The 15,936-nt window shown below is 40.5% G+C and overlaps 1 protein-coding gene across 1 annotated transcript; it reads left to right on the top strand.

Moving 5' to 3' along the window:
- The first annotated feature begins 2,371 nt into the window (after nucleotides 1-2,371).
- Nucleotides 2,372-14,325, top strand: acvr2ba (activin A receptor type 2Ba). Its single transcript, XM_019276244.2, has 11 exons — nucleotides 2,372-3,356; nucleotides 5,276-5,483; nucleotides 7,228-7,343; nucleotides 7,848-7,999; nucleotides 8,238-8,381; nucleotides 9,163-9,306; nucleotides 10,009-10,157; nucleotides 10,299-10,413; nucleotides 10,839-10,977; nucleotides 11,157-11,287; nucleotides 11,500-14,325. The coding sequence occupies exons 1-11, from the start codon at nucleotides 3,305-3,307 to the stop codon at nucleotides 11,692-11,694; spliced, it is 1,545 nt and encodes a 514-aa protein (XP_019131789.1). The 5' UTR covers nucleotides 2,372-3,304; the 3' UTR covers nucleotides 11,695-14,325.
- Nucleotides 14,326-15,936: the final 1,611 nt, after the last annotated feature.

Raw genomic sequence — 15,936 nt, 5'->3', positions numbered from 1 at the left:
GCATTTTAACAATGTCGTTGCTGATTTCCTAAGATGAAGATGATGGGATTTATTATTCTACACAAAGGACTTCAAGTTTAAAAGTGCTCATCTTAAATACAGAGCAAATTATGTCCATTTTTTTTATTATAAGCACCTATTTTATGTCATAAATAAGCCTTGATTACCTGCTGTAATGGAGGTTAGCATTTATTCTTAAGAGGGGAGATTACAAAAGAGAAGCATACCCAATTAGTCTGAATAAATAACTTAACCTGAACTCTTTTTGAAGGAAAAAGTGGTCGTCTGTTGGCTGGGAGACTTGATGAGTGGACAACGCTGAACAATCCTTTGACACAAAAGAGGGAAAAAAAAGTCATGTCACGGATTATTTGGCATATTAAAAGAATATTATATTTGGAGATTAGGGGAAGATTAATGTCCTACACGTTCTGTTTTGTGACAATAATAAAATGTTTTACTGACTCATTATTGGCTCTATTTTGTTTCTTCTGTGTGAGATATACTTTATATTTAACACTGTGAAAAAGTAATTAGAACTAATACATTTTAAATAGCATTTATTGTATCCTCTTACTCCAAATTAGGTCAGCTATTTTTAGTGCTCACGCTAATGCATAAAAGATCATCCAGATAGACAAAAACCCTTCCCTGAATTTATCATACTATGCGTGGAGCTTTAAGAGATATTTATCACATATTATCACACTCTATATTACTTAAATACTGTATGAGCTAATACATTTATATGTTTGAATTTGTACGTACTGGCTAATTGTGTTGATATACTCCAAATAACCATGACTGCTGCTATACTGTGCCAGGACTTCTGCTACTCTCTCAATGCTCAATTTTCATATATTTTAAATAATGTTGTATATGATACTATATATAGTATGTTCATATATATTCATACAGTGATATTTTTGCAATAGACAGCTTTTTCCACATTTGTACAGTGTATAGTACACCTATACATACTTAGACTGTACCCTCATACACAGACATGCAAGAAGTAATTAGACACCTTTAATTTGAATTTGAATGAAGGTGTCTATTTACTTCTTGCATGTCTGTGTACATACGTTCTATTGTATTTTGTAATATTTTATACATATCAGCCCAGTTTTTACTTACAATTTTATTGTATTGTATTTTTATTTCTTTAGCCTGTTATTATTATCCTTTATGTCTAGTCCTGTCACAACACATCTCATTGTAATGTTGACCCTGTGTTAACCTGGAAAAGCAAAATATGGGCTATCTTGTGCTGAAATGTTTAAAACACATTATTTAAATAAGCGTGTTATGTATTCAGAAGAAGGTACAAATCATATATAATAACATATGAGCGGTTAAATAGAGTATTTATAGGCTAAAAATAGAATAGGCTGCTTCAGCTCTGCTACAGGAAATCTTTCCTGCCACATGCCATCACACTGTATAATAACAGCTAAAAACTCAGGTCATAATTTACAGTCACTGCACATTTCTCTTCACACAGTAACACACATTGCACATTCCTCCTTTCTCACTTTGCACTAAATGAATACTGCCAATTTGCTGTATATACTTTTGTACAATATATTTTATTAAGTTCTATTTTGATATTTTACTATGTATAGTTTGTTCTTTATATTTTTATTCTTAAGTTGTTGTTTATTGTCAATGTGTGTAATGCTGCTGCTGCACTGTCATTTCCCAGCTTGGGATAAATAAAGTATATCTATCTATCTATCTATCTATCTATCTATCTATCTATCTATCTAAGGTTGACCCTGCTGTGTTATATAAACCTGAAAACTGAATCGGGAAAAGCAAAATATGGGCTGAAATGTTTAAAACACATTATTTAAATAAGCGTGTTATGTATTCAGAAGAAGATACAAATGATATATAATAACATGAGCGGTTAAATGAGTATTTATAGTGTGTATGTCACTGTGTGTAATGCTGCTGCTGCTGCACTGTAATTTCCCAGCTTGGGATAAATAAAGTATATCTATCTATCTATCTATCTATCTATCTATCTATCTATCTATCTATCTATCTATCTATCTATCTATCTATCTATCTAATGTTGACCCTGCTGTGTTATATAAACCTGAAAACTGAATCTGGAAAAGCAAAATATGGGCTGAAATGTTTAAAACACATTATTTAAATAAGCGTGTTATGTATTGAGAAGAAGATACAAATGATATAGAATAACATATGAGCGGTTAAATAGAGTATTTATAGGCTAAAAATAGAATATCTTAATTTGAGTGCCATCTTCAGTGCAAAACATAGATAAAAAGGGATAAATACAGAGCACCAGTGCATGAATTATCATTTAAACCTCGGGGCTAAATGATAAGAAACTAAAAGTAGAGTCAAAGAAATAAATAAAATACCATCCCTGACCACAGAAAGTGCAAGTGTTATATCAGCTGGGCGCGAGTAACGACCGTTGGGAAACATATTCCACCAACGGCTCGTATAATCCGTCCGTTGGACGTTTTGTGGTTTTAAAATAAGGCATTAAACGTCGACGTGTGGTGGTAAAAAATAAAATAAAAAATAAATAAAAAGTATTTTTTTTAAACGTGAACGAAAGCGGTGTCGTGTTAAGGTCACCCTCTGGCTGCCTGAATTCCCCTCTTTGTGTTTACACATCCGGGTTTCCCTGTTTGCGAGCCCATTCCCCCCGTTTAGAAGAAGCCATTTTGGACACAGATCAGTAACATGCATGTAAACCCCCGACACGACCTCCCCGATGCAGCGGTGCTACTATCCAAGTGAATAACCTCAACAACAAAACAAAAAAAGGAAAAGAAAAGAAAAGAAAGACCAAGCCGTTCTCGTCTCCGGATGATTTAACCGCTTTTTGGTTGTGTTTTTTTTTTTTTTTTTTTTTTAAAGGATCCGCTTCCGATGCGAAACACCGCCGCGGATATTAACGGACGAGTCTCCGGTAGTCAGTCAGTCGCTCCCGTCTTTTTCTCGCTACATTTGTTGCAGCAGCAGCAGCAGCAGCGGCAGCGTCGCGGCTGTTGACGCCGCGCTGTGGAGGTTGGTCGTTGGGTCGGTGCTGTCGGTTGGTGGCGGCGGTGGTGGTGGTGGCGGTTGGTTGGTTCGTGGTGGTTAAGGCTGCGGAGGGACCGGGAAGGCCTGTGGTCGGTCAGTCGGTCGGTCGTTTTTTTTTTTTTTTCTCCTCTCTCTTTTTTTTTGACCCTTGGATTTGATGTTTCGGACAAGCTAGAGTTTTAATGTTCGCGACGGAAAGTGCGGGGAAATCTCTGCCCTTTATTTCGAACGGAACATGTCTTTTTCATGGCTGACTTGTTCACTTCTTCTGGGAACTTTATGCGCAGGTAAGGCTTTGCTATTGTTGGCTTTTTTTTTTTTTATCGAGTGCTCCGTCCCGAGGCAGACATTTTCTTTTTTTGTTGTTGTTGTTGTTGTTGTTTGTGTAAACTTTGTTAGCTGTGCTCGCTGTTCCAGCATTTTATTAACTCCCTTCTTAACACGACTATTCTCTGACTTTCATATAAAAAAACTAACAAATGACATTTAATACAAGCTTAGAACCCCCCCTTTTTAAAATATCTAAAAACTGTTGCGTCCCAGTGGCAGGAATAGAAAGGCAGCAGCTGCATCAACATCCTGAAACCTTATAGGCAACATCTCAGGTCTGCACTCTCTTGTTTGTGGTCACAGCCCCCTGAACAAGAGCCTTTTTTGGGGAAAGAAGAAACACACTTTCTCTCTGTAAATCAATGGTGTTTGATTTGAAGGAGACACCAGCTGTTTAGTCTCAAGTCCTTGAATTGAGGTTACTGTTACACATCTCTGTGTACCACGTGAAATCCAGCATGAGAGGCTTGTGTTTTTCTTTTTTTTTTTTGGCTTTTCTCCTTCTCCTTCTTCTCATCCCTTACTATGACTAAACAGATATTTTAAAAACAATAACACCCCCCCCATATCATCCTCCTCCTCCTGCTCCATCATCATCATGAAACCCTTTTTTTAGCCGTGATAAAAATTTCATTGAGCCACAGCTGTCTCCTGTGTGCCAAATAGTGGCCGTGGCTTAATGCCTCTATGGTTTATAGATAAGTGCTTTGGAGTATATAGTAAGCCGCTTCTACACAATTCATGTTGTTGTTGTTGGTGTAAAGCTCCCCCCCCAGTAAGTGACAGAGGGAAGAGAAGAGGAGGGGGGGGTTGGGAAATGATCTTGTAGTAAAAGTCCTCCCGGATCATGTGACCACAGATATCAGAAATGCCATCTCGGCTCAATGGAGCATTGAGTATCTCTGCTATGTGTGTGTGTGTGTGTGTGTGTGTGTGTGTGTGGACATGGATGTGTGTTTTACCCTCACTACCTTCCTTCCTTCCATCCTTAATAATGAGCATGATGTTTGGTCTTTGCATGCATCCCTATATGCCCTATAATGAAATCCATTGTATGCTGCTGGACAACTAAATGTATGTATGTGTAAGTGGATGTGTGTGTGTGTGTGTAATGGGTTGGTGGGGGTAACATGGGGGGATGGGCAGCCCTCCTATAGGCAGGGATTTAAAGAGACACACGCTATTTTTTCTGTGAACAAAGATTTAGGCACGAACGTCCAGGGCGACACTACAGCGTGCTATCTGCCATCGTCAAAACGTGTGTCCGATGATATTAAATCCACAGAAAGGATGGAGTAATAATAAAATAAACCTTGTTTCTCCTTTTCAGTTCAGGGGGGTTGTGCAACAGCAGGAGACTGACAGCTATTGTTACATCTCGCCTTGGTTAGGAGAAACTATTTCCAGCTAAACGACAGTAAAAAGCCCTTAAAGAAAAAGAAGGTCTTATCTGTCTTCCCAGATGTGTCACACTCCAGCAGCACACACGAGTCTTTATCTATAGAAGTAACATGCTGCTGTGTGGTGTGTTTCTATGCCACAGCAGGGCATACTATTGTTTTTTTCCCCGTAGCTAATTAAATTCTGTCATTTCTTCCTACTTATTAGTTGCTACTCACTGAAAAGATCTTTTTTAGTGAATGGGATTACGCCGAACTACTATTCGGCAACAATTTCGTAGCCCACAGGAACTCCCTTTTTACTACAGAGAGCTCCCAAACTTGGCCGTGTGCCAGAGTGATGATAGAAGCTCTGCTCAGAGATGTTTCTTTCGTGGCACACAGCGGATCCCCCGCGCCATATGTCGGCGCTTCCGCCGTTTTGAGTTTTCAATTCATTACGATGCGAGCTGACTGAGGCCTTCTGTCCGTCTCAGGGTACAGTCTGGGCGAAGCAGAGACCCGGGAGTGTGTGTACTACAATGATAACTGGCGTACGGAGAGGACCAACCAGAGCGGTTTCGAGCGCTGCGAGGGGGAGAAGGACAAGCGACTGCACTGTTACGCCTCCTGGCTCAACTCCTCAGGGACCATCAAGCTGGTAAAGAAAGGCTGCTGGCTGGACGACTTCAACTGCTATGACAGGTCGGGTCACAGAGCGAGGTCAACGCTTACTGTTCATTTACATTTACATTTTACGTGTATGGCTTGTGCCCAAAGTGACTGGCACTGAGTAGTAGAACATAAATGTCTGGCCCCAGTACTTGCAGTTTTAGTCCAACACGTCGTTATCTGTGTGACCCGGGGCCAGAAATAAAAGCTCCAGGAAAACCAAGGTGATTCATCGATTATCTGACAGCAAATTAGAAAAAAAGAAAGATTCACGTGAATAATTTATCAGGCAAAAGTGACAAACATTCGCTAGCTACAGCCTCTGAAAATATGAGGATCAGCTCCTCATGAGAGGGATATTTAAAGAAATATTGTTGAAAGGTTCAATCAGGATGGATATCATCAATTGCAGCGCTATAAACATCCAAACCCTGTACTGACTGAGGTCTACACACTTTTACAGATACCATACATACACATGATACTTACACATCGCATGGAAGGCTTAAAAAACAGGTTTGTATGAGGCTGCAACTCACAATTATTCACAATTAGTTAATCTGCCATCTATTTTCTGAATTCATACGGATGTCATCAAATTGCGGGGAATGAAAAAGGGGCCCGTCGCATCTTCCCAGAGCCCAAAATAACACATTAAAATCTGATCAACACCTCCAAAAACTCAGAGCTATTCAATTTACAGTGACATAAAACACAGAGAAGCAGGAAATCTACATACTCGAGAAGCTGACTCCAGAAAATCTCGAGCACATTTGCTTTTAAACAACTATTAAAGCGGCATTTGGTTCATTTTCTGTCAGTCATTTCAGCTCGACGACATGTATAAAACAAACGGGGGCCTGCTGTATCGACACATGCGAGCATTTACACACACGCAGGGTGTAAATTATTCATTATGTTATAATGTATAAACTGCAATGTCAGCAAACAGCTTGACTTACACTTAGAAGATCAGACTGTGTTTAAGATTTTAAGACAACATCGTGTTGGGATAATTCCCGGCAACACCTCACATTTCTTCCTTCCTGTCGGAAACCGACGGCACAGAGTGCAGCTCGGTGTCCGCACTCTGACGATGGCAGAGAGATACGGCGACACCGGGCCACTCAGGAGTTTGTCAAGTCAGGAGGAGAATTTTAAATGAGCATTTATCGGCACCACGTGTGTGTGTGGTTCGATCAAACTTTCAAGTCCTCGTTAATATTCAGGCCGCAGCGTTTTCGAACAAGCTTCGTCGGTTCATGAAGGCGAGCGGGCGGATAACAGAAGAATAATATTCAGCGTTGAATGACAGGTCCGAGTGCGCACAGGTATGAAGAATTAACCATTATTCCACCAGTCAAACAAGAAGGCTGGGAGGCGAGGGTGCACAAATTGTAGGTTCAGACGCAGGTACAAATTCATTGACGGCTTCAAGGGGAAATGGCTTCAGCCTGAAGTGCTGTTGGTGGTAATTAAGTACAAAGGGGTCATGGTGAGACCTGGAAAAGTAACTTCAGTTTAATATGAGACAAAAGCAACGAAAAATAGTGACAGAAGATGAAGAGTAATCAAATGTGGGCCGTTTTTAGCATGTTTGAACACAGATTAGTTAAAGATCACTCCTGCGGTTATGTTCAGGAGTTAAAGCCAAATATTACTTTGTCAGACACTCACCTACTCGAATCATACGTTAGTTTGACGGGTATCTGCTTTCGGCGTTCGTTCAGCAACGCAGTAAATGTTGTGTGTGTCCCCTACCGTTTTTTATTTTTAGGCAAGAGTGCGTCTCCATGGAGGAAAACCCTCAGGTGTTCTTCTGCTGCTGCGAGGGCAACTATTGCAACGAACGATTCACCCACCTTCCTGACATGATTGGCAGCGGCAACCGAGGTGAGCGGCAAACGCATCCCACGTATCGTACGAGCAAAAAAAAAATAGGTCTTTGCTTTTTCACCCCCCTCCGATTAGAGGGAGCGAAGCTTAGCCCTGCATGTGGTATTAAAAATCCCAAACATTATGTATTTTACAGGCTTTATGATGTTCATTCCTTTTTAAAAATATTGCTAAAGATGCATAATTGACATGTTATATAATGATACAATCTGTGTAATGTGAAAGTACACTGCATTTTGTAGATGTTTTTGCAGCAACGGGAGCTTTTTATTTGCAGTGCTGATGTTAATCCGTCCATAAGGTGACAGAAATATATTTTTATTTGGTGCTTTTTACAGACTGTGTAGTCGGTGAGTGAGCGGGGATCAACATCGAGATAAAAACGTCGCCCCGCTCTTTTCTAATCAGGTCACAGCGCCTGTGAGGGATGCTCGCGATGCCGCTGATAACCCACAAGTCATAAAGCTGACATGCTGTAATTATTCTGTTCCCCCTTGACAGTGAAAATCCGGCCTCCACCCCGAGTGCCGTCCCTGCTCAACGTGCTTGTGTACTCCCTGCTGCCTCTCTGCGTGCTGTCCCTGGCCCTCGTTCTGGCCTTGTGGATGTACCGCCACCGCAAACCTCCCTATGGCCACGTAGACCTGAGCGAGGTGAGAGAGGCCATAGCCCGGTTTGACTCCCATTTAAAAGTGGTGATGTGTGCCGCTGTGCAATCAGTCTTCCACTGCATGTTTTTATTTTTTATTTTTTTCAAGACGAGTTTCTGTACCGCTGCTTGTGATGAAGTTCTTCAGGTCGTGCTCCTGTAATATTTTGTGGCAAGGCCAAGAGAAATGCTAACACGTTTTTAGATAGATGTTAACTGCTTCTCCTCTGTCTGTTACACAGGATCCAGGACCAGCTCCTCCGTCACCCTTGGTGGGTCTGAAACCACTGCAGCTGTTGGAAATCAAAGCTAGGGGGCGCTTTGGTTGTGTTTGGAAGGCCCAGCTGATGAGCGAATACGTTGCTGTAAAGGTCTTCCCTGTTCAGGTATGTCAACATGGTTAATTCAAGGCGTTTATATTAAACCTTCATTCAATTAAAATAACTATTTGGCCCTTCTTCAAAGACTCTTCCGACCCTCTGGATTAATAAATATCCAGTCTGCTCTACAACAATAATTTCTTTCCTATACTAATTGTCTATGTAACATTCCATCAACCTTCCCAGGAACTACAGGTGGAAAATAGCAATCTGCTAGAACCTGGCACAATGCATATTCTCTTGTTGTACAGGATTAGTGTTTTATTGTTCGCTGTCCCTGTCTTGAAATGAATAAATTACAATTACAAAAAAAAAAAAGTTTGAAACCCATTCCTCCTTACTGTTTTTTGTAAAATACAAGTAAAATATTAACATGTTTTTGTATGAAAACACTGGAAAGTAACATCAATATATACAAACTTTTAGAAATAAAGAAAGGAGATATGATGTTTATGGCTTCCATCTTTGTTAGTTAAAAGAGACGCTGCTTGAGAAATGGGATGAAAGTCTCGTAGTCATGCAGTGGAAGGTATATTTTGTTCATGCACACAGCTAAGAGTCTTTAGTTGTTCTGGAAATGCCTTCACAACAGAGGTGTGTGTCGAGCTTCAAAGAACACCGGGTGTGTAGTATTTGGAAAATTGAACACTCGGCACCGTGACACGAACGTATTGTTAAGACTCAGACTAGCTGCTCTGTGTAACATAAACAAAGAGCCCCATTATATTCAACAAGCGCTCGTATGAATCTTCAAGACCTAAACACGACTGTGTGTGTTTGTGTGTAGGACAAGCAGTCGTGGCAAAACGAGCGGGACATATTCATGACGCCGGGGATGCGACATGAAAACCTCCTGCGTTACATCGCCGCCGAGAAGCACGGAACCAACCTGGAGACGGAGCTGTGGCTCATCACAGAGTTTCACGAGAGGGTGAGTGCACCATCCTCCCCCATATATACACACACACATACAGCCAATTCCAATTGAAGTATAGGAGCCTCTGTGTTTACCAGAACCGCAATTTCCAATATCAGCAGAAGCCCATCACAGCTTTTATTAAAGAGGATTTTATTACTTATGGCAGGTCTGCAGTACCTTTAGAAAATGACCTGCATACATTGAAGCAACACCATTTTATCAATTTGAGCATGGGAAAAATAACGCAGGCTTCATGTCAAATACAACTAGTATCAAAAAGAGCAGAAATAAAAAACACACAGGTGTTTATTATATCTACACAGGGTTAACAATAATTACTACGACCAGAGATGTAGCATAACGTACGTGTAATGACTTTCAGCGCTTGTCCTTGTAGCACCTTCAAACCTTGGCAGCGGCACAAACATATTAAGTTACAATTACTGTCTCGGTGCCATCGCCACGTTTGTCATCTGTTTGGGTTAAACGTTTCCATTTTTGTCAGCGTTTCTTGAATAATTTAAGCTCAAATGTGCGAATATAGACTCCGGTAATTCTGGCAAACGAAGTGAGACACAGGGCCGAAAACAATCTATCTATCCCAGGGTTCAGGTCGGTCACCTCCCCCCGTACACTGACTCACAGCAGAGTTAGATTCGGTGCAGTTATTAATCCTCGCTGCTGAATCTTTAATGTGTGTGTGTGTGTTTGCAGGGCTCATTGACAGACCACCTGAAGGGTAACACTGTGACCTGGGGTGAGCTGTGTTACATAGCAGAGACCATGTCCCGCGGCTTGGCTTACCTGCATGAGGACATTCCCAGCTACAAGGGAGAGGGGCCCAAACCGACCATTGCACACAGGTAGAGAAAACATTTGCTGAAATTTAGATTTTAGATTAACATTTTCTTTTTTTTTAGCACTGCCGTCTTCTGGTTTTGCGCTTGAAACATTTTGTATAATTCCAGCGTTGTAACGAATTTGTCCTGAAATAAATTCCCCAGGGACTTCAAGAGTAAGAATGTGATGCTCAAAGACGATTTGACCGCAATCATTGGAGACTTTGGGCTCGCTGTACGATTCGAACCAGGAAAGCCTCCAGGAGACACTCATGGACAGGTACGGAGTCACTCACATGCTGGGTTTGATTTCTACATCGCAGTGTTCACACAGGCTTAATGCAGTCGTTGCAGGGTTACACAAGTTGAATAATCAGAGTCAGTCACAGTCTCTCTCTTGACATTCATTTTATATAAGTGGCACGTCAGCCATCAGGGTTTTATAATACGTAGGAGTTAATAATAAAGTACAGAGAGGCTGTTTCTTATTGAGGAATGCTGTTAATAATTCATCGTGAAGAGAAGAGAACTGTTTATTCTGGCTGCAGAGTAACTCGGATACGTTTTAGTGATAGCTGCTGAAGTAGAGTCAGTTTACCCAGCAGCCAATCAGGTTGTTTGATGCTCTGACAGGCGCATTGTTAGGATGCACACAGAAACAATACATTCATGCACATACTCAGTTATATGCTTGACTTCTGCCAGGTGGGTACGAGGCGTTACATGGCTCCAGAGGTTCTGGAGGGAGCCATCAACTTCCAGCGAGACTCCTTCCTGAGGATAGACATGTACGCTATGGGCTTGGTGCTGTGGGAGCTGGTGTCCCGCTGCACAGAGGCCGACGGTGAGTCAAACAGTGCAGGAATGTCGCCTAGGCAAAAGGGCACAGAGCTTCAGGCTGACCTCATAAACAAAGGATTAAGTTTTCTCGTCTGGGAAAAGCCATCCGAACGCCGCACTAGTTACTTGACTTGATCTCTGTGTAATGCTTTCCATCCTGTGGCCTTAATGCCCCCTCCGCAGGTACAGTTGGCGAGTACATGCTGCCGTTCGAGGAAGAAATAGGCCAGCATCCCTCCCTGGAGGATCTGCAGGATGTGGTCGTGCACAAGAAGATGCGTCCAGTCATAAAGGACTGCTGGCTCAAACATCCTGTGAGTAACAGTGGAAGAATAGTTTCCGCAGGTTCAACAAGCGATACCAGGATGTCGTGCATCCTTTTTTTTTCCAGTGAACACAGCTTGATCATCTGGAGTTGTAGTTCTCTGAATCTGTGTTTGTGTTTTTAAACCTTTGCCACAGAGAAAGATTTCAGTCCAGAGCTATAGACTCGCTGTCCTCTAACCTCTTACTTTGTGTCCGGCAGGGTCTGAGCCAGATGTGCGAGACCATCGAAGAATGCTGGGACCACGACGCAGAGGCGCGATTGTCGGCCGGCTGCGTGGAAGAGCGCATCAGCCAGATCGCCAGGACGATCAGCAGCACTACCTCAGACAGCCCCGTCTCCATTGTGACGTCTCTCACCAACGAGGACCTACCTCCCAAAGAGTCCAGCACCTGAACGGGTGACACCATCCTTCACCTGAGCTCCTGACTTTTTTTTTTTTTTTTTTTTTTTTTTTTCAAAATCCAAACTCAGCGGGTCTCCACGATTTTTATTTAAAAGCATAAAAAACACAAAAAACAACAACTAGCAACGTGAATGCAGCTGCTATTTTATCCCAATACTGGTATTTTCATTTTCTGTTTTAATGTTTTTCAGTGTTTTTAAAGTCAGATCCGTACTAACACATCCATCTGCTGTAGTTTCAAAGTAGTAATAAGTTATGCGACGGGCACATCTGATAACACCCATGTGTCAAACCTTAAATGTTGTCATTACCTCATGTATTTCTTTTGTGTTAGTCTATTTTTATTACCTCATAAGTTGTTATCTTTTTTTTTTTTTTTTTTTTCCTGTCTTGGTCATGATCGTCTGCGGCCAAATGAAAACGAACCTTTTTTTGCTCCAAACCTCGGACGACGTGCTGCACACCTCGGAGGAACCGTTTTGAGACTGTTAGACAAAATATATTCATCTTCCTCAGGGGTCGAAGCTTTTTTTTTTTTTTTAACTCGAGTGCGCTCCCTTATTTTAAACCTGTGAATGCCTCTGAATGGGGGGAAAAAGATCAAAAAAAAAAAAAAAAAAAAAAAAAAAAGATCGGAGCACACCTGTTTTATCGCGGGGTGGGGGGGAGGCTAAAATTGGGGAGCTGAGCAGTTGTATTGGACATTTTGAACTTCTTGAAGATTCGGGACAAGCGTCTTGTGCCCGGGGAACTACCTCTCAGGTATCCAGTAGGCTTCTTTGGAACATTTTCTCTAAGTTGAGAGCCAAGCTATCCAGCTAGCTATCATGGACATATTCCTGGATTTTATTTTTTTTTTTTTTCTTTGGTTGTTTTTTAATTGTAGAAATTCAGAGTTACTCCTTTGCCAGTGCCAGGGGCATTGACGTATGCTGCCTGGAGTTGCAATGTTACACATTCTTGATTTTAACTGTCTGTGTGTGAGTGTATGTACGTACTTGTGTGTGTGTGTGTGTGTGTGTGTGTGTGTGTGTGAGTGTGAGTGTGAGTGAGAGAATTTGACTAAATGATGCGAGATGGCTAGAAAGTGTTTTTTAAAAAATAAGAACCATGGACAGAAAGTTGGGGTTTATCCTTGTGAGGGCCATACTTGAGTAAGCAACATGTCTGTTTTTATTAATTTTCATGGGTGTTTGTTCAATAGACTCAGTTGGACACCAGTCCCCCAGATACCTCAGTCACTGTACATCATGCAAGGAGAGCTCAAATGGTTGCCTTTGTCTCAAATGCAATGCCATAGTTGTACCATAACATGAATACCATACATTGAATGTCCGTTATGCTGCTGTGACTATTCCAGGATACTCAAGGATTTGTAGATGTACATGTATTCTTTGTTAATATAACGCTAATGATATTATGTGAGGCTAATATTCTGTTTTTTTTTTTTTTTGACCGGGTAAGCGCTCAGATGCTTACGCCTCCAGACTGACCTCAGATATTCTGACAAGTACCTCAGGCTTTTTCTACATGTATATCAAGTTGTGTTATGTATTTTATTGTGTTTTAGTAGTTGAGATATTTTATTGCTGGTTGGGCCTCTTTGTCTGTGGACTTTTTGTTTTTTTGTTTTTGTTTTTTTGAATAGAGCCTGACCAGTTGTCACGGTGTTAATGCTGTACAAAACCTAAAAAGAAGAGAGGCCGATTCTTGTAAATAGACTTGTACACACACACACAGTTGCCGAACACTGATCTGATTTTTTTTTTTTTAAATACAAAATCAGGGCATTACTGTTCTCATTTCACAGAAACCGAAACGGATCTCTCAGTTCCACCTCCACATATTTAAGCCCTGCAGTTATTATTTTTTGTTTTGTTTTTCCCGTTTTTTCAAGAATGGTGGTTGTGTTACTGATTTCTACGAATAATGGTATTGGAAGCTGTGTAGGTAGCACTTGCATTAGAAAGTTTAGCGTATATATTAAAAACTCGACAAAAAAAAAAAAAAAATATTCCCTGATGGTTTTGGTGCTGGCGGCTTCTGTGATTGGCCACCTGCTGGAAATGCCCATTCGAGCAGTATTACCTCAATATTAACCCGCTGATGTGATGTTCGGACTTGTTCAGCGATAGTTTAGCCACGTTGGACGACACACAGGCTCATCTGTTGTGCTTTGATTAGTGCTGTGGAAAAAGATGGTGATTTTTTTTTTATTTTTTAAACAGTGGTCTGTAAACGCTTGCTCCTGTGCAGTTTTTTGGTAAAGAACGTGTGGGATAAAAAAAACAAACGAAAAAAAACATCAATACAGAACATGTCATGTTCACGTCTTCAGTGTTTGGAAATCATCAACGTGTCTATAACCACATGACTGATCGATTAATGACGCAGCCCCATTACGATTCCTGTAAAACAGTGGCATGTGCGTGGTCCAAGGGTCCAGCAATATTTATTATACAGCAATAGTCACTTGAATATCATAGTTTATGTAATTAAACTCTGCTGTGACTTAGCAGTGTTTCTTCTGCGGATCAATAAAAAAAAAATTCATCTCATCACACCTGGATCATGTTCTGATGAGGACACAAGTTTAAAGCCTCCCGATAGAGAAAAAAAAATCAATAAATTCTGTGGGTTGAAATTTGTGTATGTGACCTGAACGTGACCCTAGGTGCTTTCACGTATTGTGCCAGAAAAATAATACGCTCACGAAAGGCAAAAATCTGCCGTGATCGGTTGTTTACCTCCAAATGCTGTCTTACACCCAGCTCTTCTGAACAGAAAAACCAGTTACCTCATGCAGTACCTCGTTAGTAACACTAACCTGGAGTCAGACTCATCTTCAAAAAGAAAAAAAAAGAGACACACACACACAAAAAAAGACAAAAAAATCTCAGTTCTCGTGTATATATGTACTTGACAAATGTAAAGGGTTTCTTCCTTTTCATGTGTGAATCCTGTGAAAGCAAAATCCTCTTTTTTTTGTTTTTGTTTTTAAATTTACAGTCAACATATTGTTCATTTCTTGTAGTGTGAATGGATGTTCGACTGGATCGTGTGACCTTCCCTGTTTATGTGAAGAGTGTGAGTGTGTGTGTGAGAGTGTGTGTGTGTGGGGTGGGGTGGGGTGGGTGGGAAGGGGGGGAGTGTGTCGGTCAGTTCACTAAAAAAAAAAAAACAGTATGAATGGCAACTTTATCTGTGAGTTGAAATGCTTAGAAATATAAACTAGATGAGAATACATCCATCTTTTTGTATATTAAAATAAAGACAAACACTGATTAACCATGGAAATGACATTCTTTGCCTTTTTTTTCTCAGTTTGCATCCATGTCTACAAGTTATAATTGATAAAACCAAAAATAAAAAAACAATAAATAGTGTTTTTATAATGCAAAGCTCTTTAAATAACCCTGAACTATTCTTTACCAGGGTCTTTAACACGCTCTATAGTTACAGTATGTGCACTAGATGGCAGCAGTGGTGCCAGCACTTTGGTTTGATTTATTATTTTACTGGTCTGGGACAATAACCATCGATCAAACCTGTAAATAAACCACAGTAATGAGGCTAATTATTCATTCCCACTCCTTTACCAGGAAAAAAAAATCAATTAAAAGCAACATTTTTGATCCAAATGACATCATATTACATTTTCACTTATTCCTTTAACCGTGTGCTTAATCTTTAATGATCATCTGATCTTTTCTATATTCTAATTAGTAGTGGTATTATTTTCATGTCATCTGCTCTGATATATAGTTGGCAACACTTTTGCCTGTGCTCCATAAACGTCACGGTTTATTTATTGCAAGAACGGCAGCAGAACAAATGTATCTCAATGCATCCATTATACTATAATGATTCATGTGTGACACAATGATAATAATAATAATAATAATAATGATTTCAGTGCTCTTTGTTTGTGTCAAACTATTCCACCACTGCAACAAAAAATAACTGAGGAAAGGAAAGTGAAAAAAAAACTTTACAATTTAGCAATTTGGGCAAAGTTACATATTGCAAAACACATGTAAGGTGTGGCGTACAAATTTAAAAAAATATGACACGCTGGTTTATTTATCTGTAAGCCACCGTTATGCCCTATTTAATTAATTAATATTGAAATCAATCTTAATAATATTGTTTAAAATTGGGTTGTTTTGGGGGGCGCATTCACGGGTCATCGGACAATCCAAAATCAGTTGAGATGCTATGCTAAAGTCATT

Source organism: Larimichthys crocea, chromosome II (assembly GCF_000972845.2).
Source record: "Larimichthys crocea isolate SSNF chromosome II, L_crocea_2.0, whole genome shotgun sequence".
Lineage (NCBI taxonomy): Eukaryota > Metazoa > Chordata > Actinopteri > Sciaenidae > Larimichthys > Larimichthys crocea.
Note: the sequence above shows the minus strand (reverse complement) of the source record. Positions and strands in the feature narration are given on the sequence as shown.

Coding starts and splice junctions, on each gene's coding strand:
- acvr2ba (XM_019276244.2), top strand. CDS start 3,305: ATGTCTTTTTCATGGCTGACTTGTTCACTTCTTCTGGGAACTTTATGC. Junction 10,158..10,298: donor AAACCGACCATTGCACACAG/GTAGAGAAAACA, acceptor TAAATTCCCCAG/GGACTTCAAGAGTAAGAATG. Junction 10,978..11,156: donor CCGCTGCACAGAGGCCGACG/GTGAGTCAAACA, acceptor CCCCCTCCGCAG/GTACAGTTGGCGAGTACATG.